This window comes from Rhagoletis pomonella, unplaced genomic scaffold (assembly GCF_013731165.1).
Source record: "Rhagoletis pomonella isolate Grant_MI unplaced genomic scaffold, Rhpom_1.0 Rhpom_scaffold_00007, whole genome shotgun sequence".
Classification (NCBI taxonomy): domain Eukaryota; kingdom Metazoa; phylum Arthropoda; class Insecta; order Diptera; family Tephritidae; genus Rhagoletis; species Rhagoletis pomonella.
This window is the reverse complement of record NW_023458561.1, coordinates 35873531-35892629: the sequence shown is the minus strand read 5'-3', so window position 1 is coordinate 35892629 and position 19099 is coordinate 35873531. Positions and strand designations below refer to the sequence as shown.

The 19099-nt window shown below is 33.2% G+C and overlaps 1 protein-coding gene across 1 annotated transcript in view; it reads left to right on the top strand.

The window, feature by feature from the left end:
• Positions 1-19099, top strand: part of LOC118742699 (zwei Ig domain protein zig-8) — a gene marked incomplete in the record, with an annotated part of 103551 nt that overhangs the window by 49063 nt on the left and 35389 nt on the right. Inside the window, 1 exon segment of the mRNA XM_036474965.1 lies at positions 11476-11643. Coding sequence (XP_036330858.1) covers positions 11476-11643 — 168 coding nt within the window.

Here is a 19099-nt window from a genome sequence, read left to right as displayed (position 1 = left end):
TTCCCACCGTTAACGGCAGCACAGATTCATACAACCAACGCTCTATCTAGTTATGTTTTTGTAACTTTCATACCCCTATAAATCTATGTACACACATACATACATTTAGAGATTCTACATAACTAGTAATAAGATTAGATTCATTTTATGACTCCTCTCAAAAAATTTAAATATAATTTAAATTAGTGCCTTTGGTTAAGTAATATCAGCTGGGATGTATTTATTCTTAATAGTACCCTTACGGAGTGTAAGAGCTGTTCTCAAATATTACCAATAATTTATACAGGGGCCTAGATTTTCCACTTAGACACTTCGCCCTCTACTTCTTTGAAAGCAGAAGTTCTTCTAGTTATTGTGGTATATTTGTTTTGTCGAAAAGATGTAGTGCATTTTATTTTGTGAAATATTATCAAGAAGATTTTTACCAAAACATGTTTGCGAAAGTTTTCTCACCCTTCGTCAAACTTCAAAGGTCATCCAGAATATTTTAACAACACGAGTATTATTTAGTAGGTAATAATAAATATTGTTGGGGCAGAATACTGCGACCTTATGGCACCCATTCATCTGCCTATTAATCCAGTATACAAGTGAAATTTTAGTATTGAGCCCAATTCTATGGATTTCATGAGCCCCCAAGTGCCTTTTTGGGGCTAAGCATCAATGCAGGCCACTATTCGCAAAATGTGAAGCGCCATTTCGATATTCAATTTAAAAATTGTTTTTTTTTATTCTAGTTTATTCAGGTAATATTTCCACAAACGATTTTCGGATAAGCTCATGCTCCCTCAAACGTTTTGGATTTTATATTGCGCTTGTAAGGTCTATAGATCCTTTAGATTTCCAAATAGTTGGCCAACTGCAACAGTTTTGTGTCAGTTTTTACGATGAATTTTCCTCTGATTCCGAATACGAAATCAGAATAGACGAAGGTACAACATTTTTAAGATTTAGACAAATTTCGCAAAATCCCAACCTAAAAATGACACAAAAAATGCCTCAGCACGTGATCTAAGGTTATGGATCTGTACGCCATTTTTCTAGATCAGGTAACTTTCGCAAAGTACTTTAATTTTCCTGAAAAAAACTCAAACTTTATCAAGGCAAAAATAAAAAAGTAACAAATACTTTGTAATTATTTGTCATTTGTATTAAGGCGGATTCATCGTCCTAGTTCCGAATTTTTTCCTCCATGTGGTTGTTGTTCTTTTCTCTCTCTGTGAGAGAAACGCAACAACAACCACATGGAAAAAAGGTCTGCGCAAAAACGATGGGTCTGCCTTTAAAGCACGTTCTTTTGTCAAAAAATCAAGCTACTTAGGACGAAAATCGATGAATAGTTAAATAAACAAGTTTTAAATGTTCAAATGAAATTTAGCAACAATTTTTGTAAGGAAAAGGAGCAGGAAAAAATGTTACTCATACGCCATATCGCACATTGCCGAACTCGTACATGGCATATGATCAGCATTCGCTATGTTTTAAAGGTCATTTCCAACAAGAGCTGGACTGCAAAGCTCAGATAAATTACAAGAACTTCAATAATCGGTGATTAGTAAGGTTTATTTTTTAATTTTTGCTTTTGTCCTTTCATTTGCATGAGCAACTAAGTCCTTCCAGTTTTAATGTGCTTTTCCAAATAGGTATAAACTACAGTTCGGGCTTGGTGGAAATGAACTATAAGTTTAAATTTTTTTCAATCACAAAACAATCTTAAAACTAGCAAAAAGACACTGGGCTCCAGTTGCCGTAAGGAGTTTTGCTCTTCTATCAATATAGACCTTCAAGAACTCGTGGAAAATTGTATGATTGTCGAGAGAGAAGTAGAAATTTTCTAAATCACATAGAGAATTTTTTGTTAAATGTTGTGGCAACAACAATTGTATTGGTACGAAAATGTGATTCCCGAGCTAATTTCTGCGGTTTTTTTTTATCTATTTAGTCTCAAAGGATTTTTACTACAAAATATAGATAAGGTAGTTTTGAAGGAATGTAATAGCGCTAAGAATGTCCTTGCATGAGTAGGTAGCATTACGGATAGCCAAAGGAAACAAATTTAATTGTAAGTTATTTTTCGGACATTTTTTATAAATACAATGGGGAATAATCTTATAAGTTAAGTATTATAAAATTTATCACTTTCTATGTTTCACACTTATTTTTTTAAGAGACACCCTAATGTAAATTCATACATTCGTACGAAAAACTGTGATCGTTTGCCAAGTTTCATTAAAACTTTCACAACCTGCATTTGCAACCAAAAAAAAAAATCCCATTAAAATTAATTTAAGTTACGCTGCCACGAAGCACGCAATATATTGAAAACGGTTTAAAGACAAAATTTTGTATCCAATTTTACAAAGCGTGTCAACATAGTAATTACAATTAAATTTTAATTACAATGAAATTTTATACCACACCACAAATAAAATCGATGGGCGTGGTTAATAGGAAAACGTAATTTACAGATGCGATAAGTTTAGGAAAATGCAATTTAGAGCCATTTTAGTGTCAGTTGAATAAAACTGTACAACTTTAATGACTCAGCGACTTGTGCCGAAAATTTATGACCACACAAGTGTGAATTGACGTGTTCTTATCACGCTCAGATAAGTTAGAGTAATTACAGTATCTATACATAGTACATATATATACATGCAAATATATGCATTTAAAAACATTGGGTTTTCTATGTAGAACGTATACGTTTTAGTTTGTAGGTTTTGGAATTGTTTCAGCATTTTCTGCGGCATTTTGGTAGTTTCTTACAACGTTGTTGGAAACAGTGCTATGAAGGAGGGCCTGAAGAAAAAGTGAATTTCCAAGTCCTTCTAGGACTATACGAAGTTTAGACTTTTTAGAAATATATGCGCTTATAACCAGCATATTCTAAATTAAGGATTGTGGCCACCGATTCGTTCTCTGCTTGCGGGTGTATGCTCTGAAAACATGATCTTTTGTATCAACCCCCCTGACTAAGTTTTTTTTTCGTATTGGCATTGATTTCGATATTATAGTGTTGTGTACTGGGTTATTACCCGCTCAGTTTATTTTAGGCGAATACCCAAACCCCGACAAGAATCGTGCAGCTTCGACAGGTTCTGTCCATTAGGACACAGGTGTTAGTAGAGTGGCGTTGAGTACGAGTTTAAACTGTTGCTGTAGCCAGAGCGAAGTTAGGCTATTGTGGTCTCCCGCAGTCTCCCGCAGCGGATGAAGCTCTGTCTCGTCTACGTGTGGTGGCTGTGTGCCCAGAATGGCATTCACAGGTCGTCATAAGACTAACTCTCTGTGAATGCCGTTCAAGGCATGTCGGTATGCTGTCGGGTCTAGAGGTTGCTTTATTAAAATCTGGACTTTGTCCGGCAGCTCGTTTGTGACGCTGCGGTCTGGTTTATCTTTCACCAGATCGAACACAACACGTCCTTGTTCTATTTCAGATTTATAATTTCGATCGTGGCCTGCATATTCTTGTAGCGCCAAGCAAAAACCGGTTTGGCAGTCGCATGTTTTAGTACCGTATAATACAGGTTTTGATGGGATGAAATTTGAATGTGCAACTATAACGAAATGTTGCCAGAAAGTGATGGGACTTTTTTTAAAAAGTTCTTTAAGAAACTTTTTTTTATTCATAAAAAACTACATTTTTGGAGGTATTTTCAAATCGGTCCAGCTCACTTAAATCTTGATATTTTTCCGAAATATTTTGGTGGACGTCTTATAATATAATAGATTTTGTAATCCCGGCGGAAAAACCGCAACTCTTTTTGGTGATGCAGTCTAATATACATACTTACATGCAAAGATAGGTAAAGTTTTCAGTACTTTTGGAAGGCGCCACGCTCTCCTTCCAAATAACCCCAATTTCTTTCCATAAGTATGTGATTGATTTTATATATCTCGAACCCAAATTCCAGCACTCTACCATGAATACTTCCAGAGATATTCGGTGTGAAAAATTATATTTGAATGGGACCTCTTTTCCTTGGAAAGTCTGCAGTAGGTTTCCGAAATTTAAAAAAAATCGGTACAGCCGTTTTCTAACTTTAAGAACAGAGCTTTTAAAGTATCTGTTTATTACTTAGTTTACGAAAAAGTTTCATCTTATTATATCTGTCTATGAAGGCTATACAAAAATATGCAATGCAAGGAAAGTAATATGGGCAAATTTGACTCATAAATACAGGCTAAATATTAGGTATCATTTCAATAGATTTTTCTTTTACATACAAGGATTTAACTACTACCGATTAAGTAACGCACTTTTTAGTATACTTACATATATTATTGGTTCATAGCATAAAACAAAAAAGTTGCCAAATTATCCAAAAACCACAGATATAACTTCGGATATCAACAGAAAACTACACTTATAGCCTTATTCATAAGAAATAAAGTAACTTTGCAAAAAGTTTATATATTTAAAAATGTATGAATGTATGTCAATTTATAAAGTTTTTTAAACCTACCCTATTTCTTATGAGTAAGGCTATTAGTATGTGAACATACATTCTGTTGTAATACCCCTGCAGAAAAAAATTATCAATTGTTAACAAATAACCCACTTGTAGTTAGCCTTTTTGCGGGATTTGTATAAAATGAATAAATGTGCTACTAGCTAGAAAAAGCTAACTTGAAACTAGTTGACAAGTAATGCAGGAGTAATGAAGGAGATGGTTTTCTTTAAACGCGTTTCTATTTAAATATTCCGCACTTCGCAAATACTTTGTCGAATTGAGGACAAACAAAAGGAAGATCGAAATTTCATATTAACATTTTGAAGTTATGTTTGACGGAGTTCGAATATGGGACCACCTACAGCAGAATATGTAAACAAATATGAAATGTAATAAAATAAAGAAGCAATAAAAAAAAATATGAAAAAAAAAACAAAACAAAAATATTTTGTTTTTCTATTGATATTTTATGTCCAAAAGTAGTTACTTACAAGTTAGTTACATCAAATGCAGATGTAAACCACCCTTGACTATTTCGCGGTCATCGCCATAGAATTATAGTTAGCTTTCGTCAAAGAAAATATACAGATAATAGTGACTTGTTTTAGCTCCTTCCTAATCAACTTAAAGTTAGCTTATAGTTAGTTACATACATTTCCTGCAGGGACATACAAGCCTCGTAACCAAAGTTTTATGTTCATATTCAGACTTCAAGTTCCTATGAACAGGTATGCGTTTTGCTTCTAACTAAATACGAAGAATGTTGCGTATACGCCGTGTAATCTACCTACTGTTTTGCAAGTAAGTAGTACAAGGCATAAAAGTTTCATTGCGTGTAATAAAACCACGTTGTGTTTATTCACACATTTTATAACCCTTAAGCTCCTTAATATTTTATGTGTCATTTCGAAAAAATTATGAGATTAAATTTCATTTCCAGCTTCATATTTCGTTTCCGCTTCAAATAAATAACTTTATTGATAATCTTAAAATTATTAATATGCTATGAATATTTGAGTGGCATAATAAATTCCACTTTATTAACTTATGCTCTTGCGTAAAAAAAAAATTGATTGACTTTAAATTAAAAGCCAAGGCAGGGGAAATACTCAAATTAATTGAATTCATCATTTTTTTATTTGTATTTTAACGATTTATTAAGGGTATGTACATACATTAGTGTGCGCCTTACATATATGTATGTATAGTATGTAGAGATTTGTTTGTAAGCTACAAAGCAAGACTTTCCCTAGGAAGGTTCATTTCGTCATAAAAACGTGCTCAGCGAAATATTTTCAAAATCGAATAAAGTCGGAATTTCAATGCCGCCACCCCCTAGGATTTTCCTATACCGAAAAAATATACTCCTATTTTTTTATTTTGAAATGAAATAGAATATTTAGGGAGTGCTCAAAGCGCTGAAAATTTTCCATGCATTTTACATGGAAAATAAAACAAATTTTCGTAGAAATGGTATAAAATTCTTGAAAATCAATATTTTCGATTGGAACTTTCAATTACAACATTTTGGCTCTTTTTACTTTTTAAAATACATATTCCTTTGCTGGACATTCTTTTCCATTGGGTTGTTCTTTTATTTTATTCTTTTTATATACACATACGCAAATTGAGATCGCATACGCAATTAGAGAATGAAAATTAGCTTTCTGATTGAATGTTCTTTACCGATATGATGGAACATTTGCAAAACTTGAATTTGTTTCTACAAGGAGAGAATAAAAATATCTTTGATTTGCTGCAATTTTTTTTAAGTTTTGAAGCTAAACTGCGTCTTCTTTATGATTTCAAAAAAAAAAGATATTTCATCATTTTCCATGGCTGGAAATATTGCACATGATTTAAAAGCAGATTTTGAAAAAAGATTAGCCGCGGACAAAAAAGAGAAATTGTTTGTGTAATTGACGATTTTATTTGAACGTTTGCGGGGAAAACTCGAATCAACCTCATACATATGCAATGCTTGACGTATTTATTTGATTGTCTCCGTGGTGCTTAAGGTTCTATTTTTGTTTACAACCCTGCCTATCGTTTGATACTTTTCATGAACTTTCAGGAAGAAAAACTTCGGATTGAAACCTGCAACTTCTGACTGAGAGAGAGAGAGCAAGTTACTCTCGCCAAAAGTGGTTTGACTTACAGGGCTTTTGGCACCTGGAATGCTTTCGTGCAAAAAAAAAACTGCAAATCATGAATATCGTGAGCACCTGGAACGCAACTACTATTTTCAATTTTTGGTACAACGTATAACTGTGAGTCTTTGTACTCTACATTGAAATTCGTAAAGTCAAAATACCGTTCGCAAATAATTGCATTCGCGTGCCTAATAATTATTGAAAGTTATGTAAACTATCAGCTTTTGGTGTTCGCGTACGCAAAAAACTTGCAAAGTAGGGAAATTTGAGATAGCAAAACGAACATTTCATTTTGAGGCAGCGTTGGGCAGAGAAAGCTTTTACTCTGTATACGCCTATACAAAATATATAGAAAGCTTAAAAGAGCTTTGCCCGCGGGCAAGGCAGTGCCCATGAGTGTTTTGAGGGAATACTGCTAGTTTCTGCTGGAAAAAATTTTTGCCAACTGCAATTTGCCAACAAGAAAACAGCCGATCAAAAACAGCTGATTGGAATTTACGCAAATCCCTAAATTGAATTTGATGGTTTGGAAGTTATAATTAAACTTATAAGAAGTAAGTAATTATTCGTTTAGTCAGTGAACTGTGTCAGGATAAGACTTCGGGATTTGTTTTCTTACGTTTTCAATTTTATACTTTTGAATGTAAACAAAATTTGTGTCAGCTGTTCGTCTAATTTGTTAGTTGCTGCAAATTTTCTGTTCTCCTACTATTTTGGATAATTTGCTCCTATGAGAGAACAGATGACATTTCGCCGGAATTTCGCGGTTGGATGTTTTTTACTGCAGATTTTAAGCGAACGTAAGAACGGCTTTAACTGAAGTAAAACCAGGTTTTGAAAATTTGGCCAAGGGGATCTTTTGAATTTTCTTCAATATCTATAAATAACATTAATAAAATTAATGTTTTTCATTAATAATCATTTTATTTAAAAATAAAATTTTTGTGTTTGTTGTTTTCTTTTTGTGACTCTTTGAAGCATTTAGAATTTCCGGCCTCGGCCTTTCCCACCCCTGGTGTTGCGAAAAGTGTCAAGCGATCACTGGTGGACATTTTTACAGCTTTTTTTTTTGTTCCCGTTGTTTTTTGTTGTTACTCACTTTTTACTCTCATTTCAGAGAGTAATTATGCTTTTTGACACATTTTTACCGGATTTTACACGAAAATTGTTGGAACGGAGTTAATGTATGTAGATGAAGAAAATTATATACATAAAGATAAAAATGGATATTAAGAAAAAGATGAGGATGAAGATACCGATAAAAGTATAGATAAAGATACATGAAGAAATATTATTATGTTTATGTGTGTGTATGTTTATGTGTCACCTTACGAAATGTATGCAGGTCAGTTCGAAAATGGAACTAAGAAATAAAAGGGACAAATTCTGTATAAAGGCAAACAAATATTTCAACAGCTACATATGTCATAATTAGGCGACATTTAAAGTAGATTACATATAAAATGTGAAACTTAGGAAAAATATGCAAGGAAACAAATAAAACATGACATATTAGGCTCGACAATAATGAACTCATGTCAGTTTTTTTTTTTTTGGTACATCGAAATTAGCCCATGAACAGGTCAGCAATGAGGCAGAATATACCTACGCCCACAACGTGCCAAACTTAAAAATAACTTATACAAATATGTATGTTTATGTTAACATATGCCCTATGCTAAAGCAAATCACTAAAGTCTACATACTCGCACATTTACTATGTCTCAAAGGATACAAACACAACAGCATTTATGCACCTGCCCTGAGTAAGTAACGAATGAAAATATATTCGGAATCTACGCCGCTGGTCAGTAGGCTCTTCCAGAAGAGAAAACGGAAAACCGGCTGCGAGAATTGTGAAACCTGCTCACTTAAACAATGTCACCGTTCATTTATTTTCTTTGAAATATTGATGGCTTAAAAGGGTCGAACATAAAAATTCGATCGTCCGTTAGGGGCATACACACACATACACATGCCGCTCCAGCATTACATATCCTAACGTATGGCAAAATTTCCTGAGTATGTGAAAAGCTTTTAACATGGAATTTTGATGAAAAATCGTTAAGCTGGGTTCAATCACCTTGCGAGCCAGTGAGCTGCTAAGTGGAGAACGTATCAGCTAACGTTTTCATTGAAAGATGAAAGTAATTTCAAAAATGGTTTAATGAAAAGTTTCAAAAAACAAAAAAAAAAACAAAATATGCACTAAATAAATGTGGGTATTTGTAAGTATGTACCTACATACTCCGCAAAACAGTCGACTAATCCGGGATAACTCCTGGATAAATTGCAATGGAACATGTGAACAACGTAAATATGAAGAAACTGATTAAGGCGGAAAAACGGAGACTTAAATTCACGAAAACTTAACTCACCATACCTGAACTCACCACACCTTACCTAAACTCACAGAGGAATTTTAGTTATATTTGTTTATCTTGTTGATGATGACGATTTATCAATAAATTTGTCGATTTTGCAAGCCTTTTATTTATCGATAAAAATACCGGCAATGTCAGCGACATATTTATTCATAATGTTATCGACACAATCATCGATGTTTTTTATAGAAAGATTTCTAATTTTCGATTCGTACGAAAACGGGAATACGCCCCAATAATCGAGCTTTTTATTGATATATTTATCGATCGATTAATATTAACAATATAATAATCGATACTTTTAACGATATGTTTATCGATATTTTTATTGGTATTGCTATTGATATATTTTTATCGATATTTCTATTGATATATTTATCGGTACTGTTATCGATATTGAAATCAAAGTACTTATCGTTATTTTCTAAAGGCGAGTGTAAAATTTTAATTGCAGTTGTCTTTATTTTTCCAAGCAATAAAATAAATATTATCTAAAGTGAGTAATAGTTTTATATTTACTAGTGTCGCCCAGATGTCGAAATTCGACATCTTTTTTCATACAATTTTGAATTTTACCTGTCACCAATACTCTAACTCCTTTATGCGAATTACTATTTTGAAGTCCACCAGCATAATTTATAGCGAATTTACAGGGAAACTTAAAATCGAATTGTGAACGTTAATACCAGATTGATTAGTGCTAATTCTACCAAGCCTCCTCCAAATTTCTTCAGTAGCTTTTGAAATAAGACCGAAAAAGGAATCTCGATTTTCATTTATAAAAAATATGAATATGTATTTGTATTTATTTATAGATGAGATGTTCATCACTGACTAAAACATATGTCAAACGTACACCAAATTAAACTAAATATGTTTTTCGAATACATAAATTTGTCTGAGAGCCTCTTGGATGTTAAAAACTAAATTGCCCACATCTAGATAAACTCTTTCTTTTTTTCATCAGAATCGTTAACGGTTGAGAAAGTATCTTGAAGGTTTACAACAAAAGATAATATTTCCTTCTCTAACGGCGGTTTCAAAAGGGGTTTAAATAAAGACTGGGCCATAGCCCAATATATTTTCATCACACGATTGGGCTACCAAGTTATATCAAATTTTATGTTACTAATATGTGTTCTAACAGAAATAAATCTGATTTTTTAGGATAGCTCTCAACCCCTGCGCCACCTATCGGAAGACAAACACACTGATCCTTCTAAAAGCTCTTTCACAAAATAACAACCATTCAATGCGATTTCAAAATCTGGGAGAAAATTGTTCCCAATTGATTGATTCTTGCGATTTTGTAAGTGTATAAATGTAGGTGTATAAAATTCCAAGATCTTATAATAAGTCGTTCCAGAGATAGAGAATTTCAGTTCGTATGGGCGGTGCCATGCCCCTTTTCCAAAATCAATCACTCTTCGCCATAAGTACGGTATTGACAATATATGTTGCTATGTCAAATTTCAGGACGTTAGCATAAGCGGTTCCAGAGATAAGCGATATGAGAATTTCAGTTTGTATGGGCGGTGCCACACCCCCCTTTGCAAAATCTACCACTCTACGCTGTGTCAAATTTCAGGACGTTAGCATAAGCGGTTCCAGAGATAAGCGATATGAGAATTTCAGTTTGTATAGGAAGTGCCACGCCCACTTTCCCAGTACCTACCATTTTTCACCGTAAGTAGGGTATTTGCAATCTATGCATCTGTGCTAAGTTTCAGTTCCCCAGCATAATTGGTTTTAGAGATATAGTGGTTTTCACATTTTAGTCTATATGTCAGATGCCACTATGCTATGTATCGGGATTAACATTTCTGGATTCGAGGAAGTTATATCCTTTAAATCGGTGTATGCTTCAATGAAATCGAGCGAACAATGCCTTCGAAAAAGGGATTGCAAAATTTTCTTGTGGCGTATTTATATATAGATTATTTATTTAGTCGTGCAGATGTAGAAAAATATCAAATGTTATCATTAGTATTAGCTGATGATTTTAATATCAACTTTGCACGGGATGAAGCTTAGCCTCTGATCGATTCATTGTAAGATAATTTCACTTGAATTTCACGAACCTAATAAACAACAAAATATGCACTTACTTTTTTTGATAATTATATGTATGTCTATTGATACGCGAAAGAATTTTGACATACAGTAAATTTCAAGGCAACTATAATTGCACCTAATTTTATGCATGTACATATATATGTATGTATGTAGTGCAAATATTTTATTATTTTAATTTATTTGTTTTTTTTTTTAAGATTCCGCAATTTAGCGCACTGCTTAACAGCTGCATGCAACGAATTTAAGCAAACCTAATTTTAAGCTTTGCATGGAATTTTTTTCGTTGTTAGTATAATAACTATGCAGCCTTTTCTAGAGTATTTTTTTTCTCTTTTCTATATTTGTACATTTATAGTATAATAATAATTTTATTTGTGTTTTTTTTTTTGTTTCATGCTGCCACAGAATCAAATCTCTTGGATACGTCGACGCGACTGGCATATCCTTTCGTCCGGTGCGCAGCTCTACACCAACGACGAACGCTTTGCGATACTGCATGCGCCTGGCTCCAACATGTGGACATTGCAGATAAAATTTGTGCAACGGCGGGATCATGGCATGTACGAGTGTCAGGTGAGTCAGATGTACAGATGAATTTCTTCTGTGTAAAAACATACATATGTATGTATGTATGTAAGTATGTATATGTACGTATGTAGAAAATGGGTTTGTAAAATCCGGTGATTTTACAGCAGACAGGTGGCAGTGCTTTTTGACTCGAAAAAATTAAAAACAGATAAAAATACCACTCGCTTATATCTATGTATGTATGTATGTATGTATATTTAACTATGTACTACAACAACAGTGTCGCTTATTTTGTATAATTTATTTATTTTATTTTTATTTTCTACCTGCTCTGAAACTCTCTTTTGCGCTCCATGCTTTTGCTTATAGTTGCAATTCAGTTTCAATCCAACTGTTACCCATCTAAAATGTGTCGCTTTTCTCGGCTGGCCATATTTTATTCATATTTTTATCTGCGACTCCAGTAGCGGTTCACTTCACCGGTTGGTTCGTGGGCTGTTCAGTTCAAACAATCCACATGGCATGGCTTGTTGCTGTTGCTGAAAAGCCAAAAAAAATGTATAGCAGTGATACACTCAAAACTATTCATACATATGGCCGCAATATGGTTTGCAATTTCTGCCGGATGCTGTGACGTGTGAGTGTTGACTTTAATTTTACATTTTGCTGTTTCTTGTTTTTAATTTTCCATGGCTTGCCACACTAGCGAAATGCGGCAACACGTGGCAACATTTTATACTAGATAACGCAAAGGTAAAATTAAAAAAAAAAAAATATGAAAATAGGACATAAAAATCAGCATAAAATTGTCACAGTGAGGCGTCTAACTGGAATCATGAAATGTCACATCAGATTTATTATTCAGAAATTTCGGTTGTAAAAATTGTGAAGTGTGAGTAAAGGAGAATCTGCAACATTGCTTGCTATATATGTAACGGGTGATTTTTTTGAGGTTAGGATTTTCATGCATTAGTATTTGACAGATCACGTGGGATTTCAGACATGGTGTCAAAGAGAAAGATGCTCAGTATGCTTTGAAATTTCATCATGAATAGACTTACTAACGAGCAACGCTTGCAAATCATTGAATTTTATTACCAAAATCAGTGTTCGGTTCGAAATTCGACAATTCGACAAATTTTGTTCAGCGATGAGGCTCATTTCTGGTTGAATGGCTTCGTAAATAAGCAAAATTGCCGCATTTGGAGTGAAGAGCAACCAGAAGCCGTTCAAGAACTGCCCATGCATCCCGAAAAATGCACTGTTTGGTGTGGTTTGTACGCTGGTGGAATCATTGGACCGTATTTTTTCAAAGATGCTGTTGGACGCAACGTTACGGTGAATGGCGATCGCTATCGTTCGATGCTAACAAACTTTTTGTTGCCAAAAATGGAAGAACTGAACTTGGTTGACATGTGGTTTCAACAAGATGGCGCTACATGCCACACAGCTCGCGATTCTATGGCCATTTTGAGGGAAAACTTCGGAGAACAATTCATCTCAAGAAATGGACCGGTAAGTTGGCCACCAAGATCATGCGATTTGACGCCTTTAGACTATTTTTTGTGGGGCTACGTCAAGTCTAAAGTCTACAGAAATAAGCCAGCAACTATTCCAGCTTTGGAAGACAACATTTCCGAAGAAATTCGGGCTATTCCGGCCGAAATGCTCGAAAAAGTTGCCCAAAATTGGACTTTCCGAATGGACCACCTAAGACGCAGCCGCGGTCAACATTTAAATGAAATTATCTTCAAAAAGTAAATGTCATGGACCAATCTAACGTTTCAAATAAAGAACCGATGAGATTTTGCAAATTTTATGCGTTTTTTTTAAAAAAAAAGTTATCAAGCTCTTAAAAAATCACCCGTTACATATATGTTTCATGAGCGTTCAATCTCGCAAATTTCAAAATATACCCGTCAGTGGAAAAACTAATAATTGAGCTTTGATAAAATCAGAATTTTCGAGGGAAACTGATGAAAACAAATATGAGCGAATGAAAAATTAAATATCTAAAATTACTGAACTCAACAAAGCTCAAGAAATATAGATTAATATACATACCTAGATGAGTTTGAAAAGGATTGAAGGTTGAATGTAAATACTACATATTTTTCGTTGTTTGGTGGAATAAAGTGTATTTGAGCAATTAGTGAAATGAAAGATTTTTGACAAACGGTGACGTAGATTCGGTTAGGCTACCTTAATGATTGGTTTTCTTTTTATTAAAATTGATTAAATGAAGAAATTTTTTTCATGTAATTTAAAAAATTTTTACAAAAAATAATAATTTTTCTTTTTTTATTAAACAGCGATGAATTCTTCATAAGAAAAATTAAATCTATTTTCATTCCAAAAGCGGCATTTGTAGAAAAGCTATTTTTTCAGTGTACGAAAATAAACTATATTGTACGTTGCTATTTCGTTTCGCTTATTACTTCAACAGTTCGGTATAATACAGAAACAAAATGGCTGAGTTCACTTTGCCGATAGTACACTACAGTCGTTTAGTAGATATAGACGAAAGAACAAACGAAATGAATCGAAACCTGTAAAAATAAAAAAATAAACAAAAAATTCCAGCATTTTAATTAGATTTCTTAGAAGGATTTTCTGTATGTAGTTTTGTAGCCCATTGATGATTGGCATTTTTCTGTTTGGTAATGTTTGGTATAAAAAGGAAGAAAATGCGCAAGACCGAATGAATATATGTGCATACCTGCGTAGTGATTTTTTAGTAGCTACTTCGGTTAAGCTTGCGTTGCGATTTTTGGCAAAAATATTGTTAAAAAAAATTTGCAGAATACGAGAATGTAAAAAACATCCCAACTTATTTTGATTCATACATTATTGTGTGAGTAAAGTAGTCAATTTTTGATGGTTTCTTTTCGATTATTTTTAAAATTAATCGGTTAATCGCTCGATTGATCGAAAGGAAAATTTCGATACAATTAAATCGTTAACCGAATGAAAATAACCGATTATAATCGGTTATTCGATTAACCGTGCCATCACTACTTATATTACAGTTGTCACAAACGAAAAGCAAACATTTCTTGTTGGGGAAAATGACAGTGAATCTTACAGTTTGTTTCTGACTGTGTACAAAACTGTACAAAAACACAAGCGATATGATGATCGAGGAGCAAATGGAAATTGTTTCGCATCCTGATTTTTAATTTAATTTGAAATATAGGGAAATATAAAAAATAAAAATTTCTAATTACGTACAAAGGGACAAAACTGTCACGATCCCAAATCACTATTTTCTGATAGAGCACTCAATGCAAAACCTTAAGGGCAGATGTAGTACTGCATCTTCCGTTTGATTTTTGAAGAAAGTACGTTTATGATGGGGGACAAACAAATAGAGACGCGACATTTAAATAAGTTTTAGCTATTATTCTTTTGACCATAAACAACAAAGGCAATTATTGTTCTTTTGTTAAATTTTTTTTTTTAACAAAGCCCACTTCTTAATAAAAACCATTAAAATTAAAATTTCACATTTTGTACAATATTTATAAAAATTCGACGAACTACAACAAATTTTCATGAACGTTTCAAAATTTTCATTTAGAATTTAAACAAAAAAATCAAAATCTAGATATGCAGTTTTGTATTCCGTTGAAGTAGTAACTCACTGTTAATTTTTGGAAATTTTTCCTTTTTGATGATGTTGTGTAATTATCCCTACACAAACAGTTTTTCGAACATAAAGCAAAACACGAATAACAGGCCAAGGCGAACAACAAAAGAATGACAGAATGTGTGATAAACACCGTGGAGATCGGAGAAATATTCGGTAACCTTCGATAGGACCTTTCTAGAGTTGCGATGAGTGCGAGCGCCGGTATGCAAAAGCATGGCCATAGCGCCTACAAAGTTCAGTTGCAAATTAGCAAGCTAAAAGCTCAGTTGTAAAACAGATCGATTGCCTTAGCAAGTTTTGTAAATACAAACCTAATGCCTAAATACTTTATAATACGTGCATGCTGTACAATAAAGTTATTTTTACTGTAATTAATTATATTTGGAGCATCTATTTAACAATCCAGTGATGTGGCTCTGAATTATTTAGGAAATTCGTCGAATATACAGGTATAATAGTAACAATACTCTGTATGGAAGAAAATTCCAATTTAAAACGATAAATATTCTCATTAAAAAGTTTGACATTTTTAAAGAACTTTATTGAATTTTTCAAATTTGTATACTAATTCTAAAATTCTTACTTACATGGTTTTTGTTAGATTATGACCTATGCTTTCATAAATAATAAAAATTGTTTTGTTAAAATATCACATCCCTATTTATTTCCCCGCCACTGTATAATGATGGTTTTGTTTTTCGAGCATTTTACCACGTTTCAATTTTGGATGCTATTGTGTTTCCCCACGTGAAATCCCAAATTTTTAACTTCCTTTTGCATGCGGAGCTTACAGGGCTGAGCGCAAAGCGTTATAAGTTCGCATGTCCTTGCAATTTATACGTTTACGCAGTTTTAAAAAATATTGCCATTGGCATACATTTGACTTCTAATTGAACTATGTAGACAGATATCTAAATATATATGGCACATTTTTCATTAGCTGAATCCATTTCACCTTTCATTGTAGTCGAGAACTCTTTCTTGTTTTCCATCAGTAGTATTTATTACTTTGTAATGACGCATGAATGAAATCAAAAGAACTACGTTTTTAAGGCATATAGGACAGGAGAATTATTTTTTTTTTTTTTGGATTTATTGGCGAGTACATTTGAAAATGACTGCTTGAGCGGATAGCGATTGTGAATATCCTTTAAGATCGGTGACCATCCAGGCAACCTACTAATTGCAGCAGGAGGATCGTCCTTTTTACGCAAGTTTCTGTAAGAAGGATTTCCAGATCACAGATAAAAATACATCTAATATTTGCTGATTCGTGACCATTCTACAAATGTATCTGCTCATGCCATCGGTGGGAAATATCTACGCAATATCCTCACTGTTAGACTTAAAAATGGCTGCATAGCTCAGAAGTGCCACAAAGGCTTTTATTTTGGCTAAGGCGATTGTTAAGATTATTGGTAGCAAAAGGATACACAAATATGATATCGCTTAATATCTAAAAGTACAACTGAAGCCACAATATTAATCCGGGTTCACAAAAAATGGTTCCCTAGTATTCAATCCCGTTTTAACCTGGTAGCTATAACAGTGTGGTAAGGTTTTTTGCAGTACAGCTTTGGATTTTGCCAAGGCACTACTTGAAAGGCTTAGAGATGGGCATCCTTTTTGATGTACTTTATAAACGATTGCATATAAATTTCAAGACTAGTTTAAATATTGTGGCCTTTACAGGTTTCATGAAAAAAATAACACAAAATAGCACACCACCACTTTTTGGCATACATGTAAATACTTGCAAAGTATTATCTTCAGAAATTCCACATTAACAACTTTCTTTAACATTCGAATACATAATGAAGAATTTTTTCTAAAAAAAAAAACGAGTACTAAAGTTGTCTGTTGCAGCAGTTAAAGATGCAGGTTTTAGAAAAAAAGTTGTATGATTTTTGGGCATGTAGTCCCATAGACAATAATAAAAAAAATTTATATTTTTAACGGACAGCCTAGCTTATTGCTTCTTCTTGAATTGCATATGCACTCATACACTCGCCCAGGCTGAATTCAAATGAAAAGATTGCCATAACTTTTGTGAAGGCGAGTGACAGTTAACATACTTGCAATGTGTGCTAAATTGTGTATGTCAAAAAGTGTGGCCGCAATTACAACGCAATCTACATACATAAGTATATATATATCAATTGTTCTGAATAAGTATCTCAAAACAATTTCTGAAAAGTTTATATCTAACTACAAAAGCTTGAACGACGAACGAAATTACACTCCTTCCACATGTCAAGTCATTTCGCTGGCACATGAAAGCAACAAATAATACTTAACAAGCGAAGTAAAGTGCAAGTGCTAGTTTCTGAAATGGTCGTAGGCAAAATTTTCTGCCAAATTCATTCGTTTATCTATTTCCACTAAAGAATTGTCAGTTCCTAGAATTTGCTTGGTAAGATGGTTAACAGGGCGTATGAGCAACAATGGCACTGACACTGACTGCTTGACTTCTTGACTGTTGGGAAATATTCTTGAAATATATGTAAATATACTTGTCATGTGCAAAGTTTCTTAAATATATTGAAATTTATTTAGTTTGCTTTAGTGGGAATTTGTTGTCTAAGTAATGCGAGTAAATAGTAGGTATGGTAGAGGTAAAAAACTGTTTTTATTTTATTGTTGGATATTGAAATTTTTGCGCCAGTTTCGAATGCTCAGGAAGCAGCAATGGTCAGCAAAATCACAAAGGCCATAAAAATATCTTGTAATATGACAATGTGCAAGATATCACTTTATTAAAAAATAAAAATAAAATTAAAAATATTCATCCATGGGCTGATATATATTTCATGAAAGTTATGAATAAATATGTACATATATGCCCTACGGAAAGGAGAATTCTACTTAGTAAGGGTTATAATTTCTAAGCGCGGTCGAATACCCACTACGCAGGAAGAATTTCTGCGAAAAAATATTCCTAATAGCGTAGCCGGTATTGAGACGGACCAGGGTTATTTTTTTAAATACTTTGTAGAGTGAGGACTATTGATTGCACATTGCACATCCAATGAAAGCTTGATAAATTTCCTATTTAATTCTAGAACTTTTGCATATAACAGACGTGCAGGAGTCATGCAGACATTATCGGGAGTCTGTTTTCTTTACAAGTTTCTATTTAAATATCCTCATTCAAAAATTACTTTCAATACCCTTTTTGTCTGCACTTCGCAGGTTCTTTTTCGTATTCAGGACAAATAAAATAAAGGAAAAAATTTTACGTTACCATTTTGATGTCATGTCTGATCTTATTCAAATATGAGACCACCTACAAAGAATATGTAAAAACATAAGCAAATATGTAATGTTAAATAAAATAAGTAAATAAATAAAAATATAAAAAATTTAAAAAATTAAAACATCTTTTTTTTTATTGATAGTTTATGTCCAAAAGTAGTTATCTACAAGTTAGTTGACATCTAATGCAGAGGAAATAAGTTCTAATTTTTTTTCGGTCATCACGCTTCAAAAGTAGTTAGTTGCGGCCAAAGGAAACAGTCAATAAATAGTTACCGCTAGTCGACTGCTAGTTAGTTAATAGTTAGCTGAAAACTACTACCATTTCCTGCAGAGAGGCATATATAAAATATGAATGAAAGGAATTAAAATTCCCATGAAATTAAATCAAATATATGAATGGGATTTTGAGAAACTTCGATTTAAAAAATTATTTTTTTTTTAACTTTGACATTTTATAACTATTGTAGCTGTTGTTTCGCCCAAACAAAGTATACTGTTATGTGCACATCCATGATCTCTATAGATCCCCATATATATTTAGTTTTTTTTTTTTTGAGGTTTGGAACTATTATGCATTTGTCCTTTTTTATT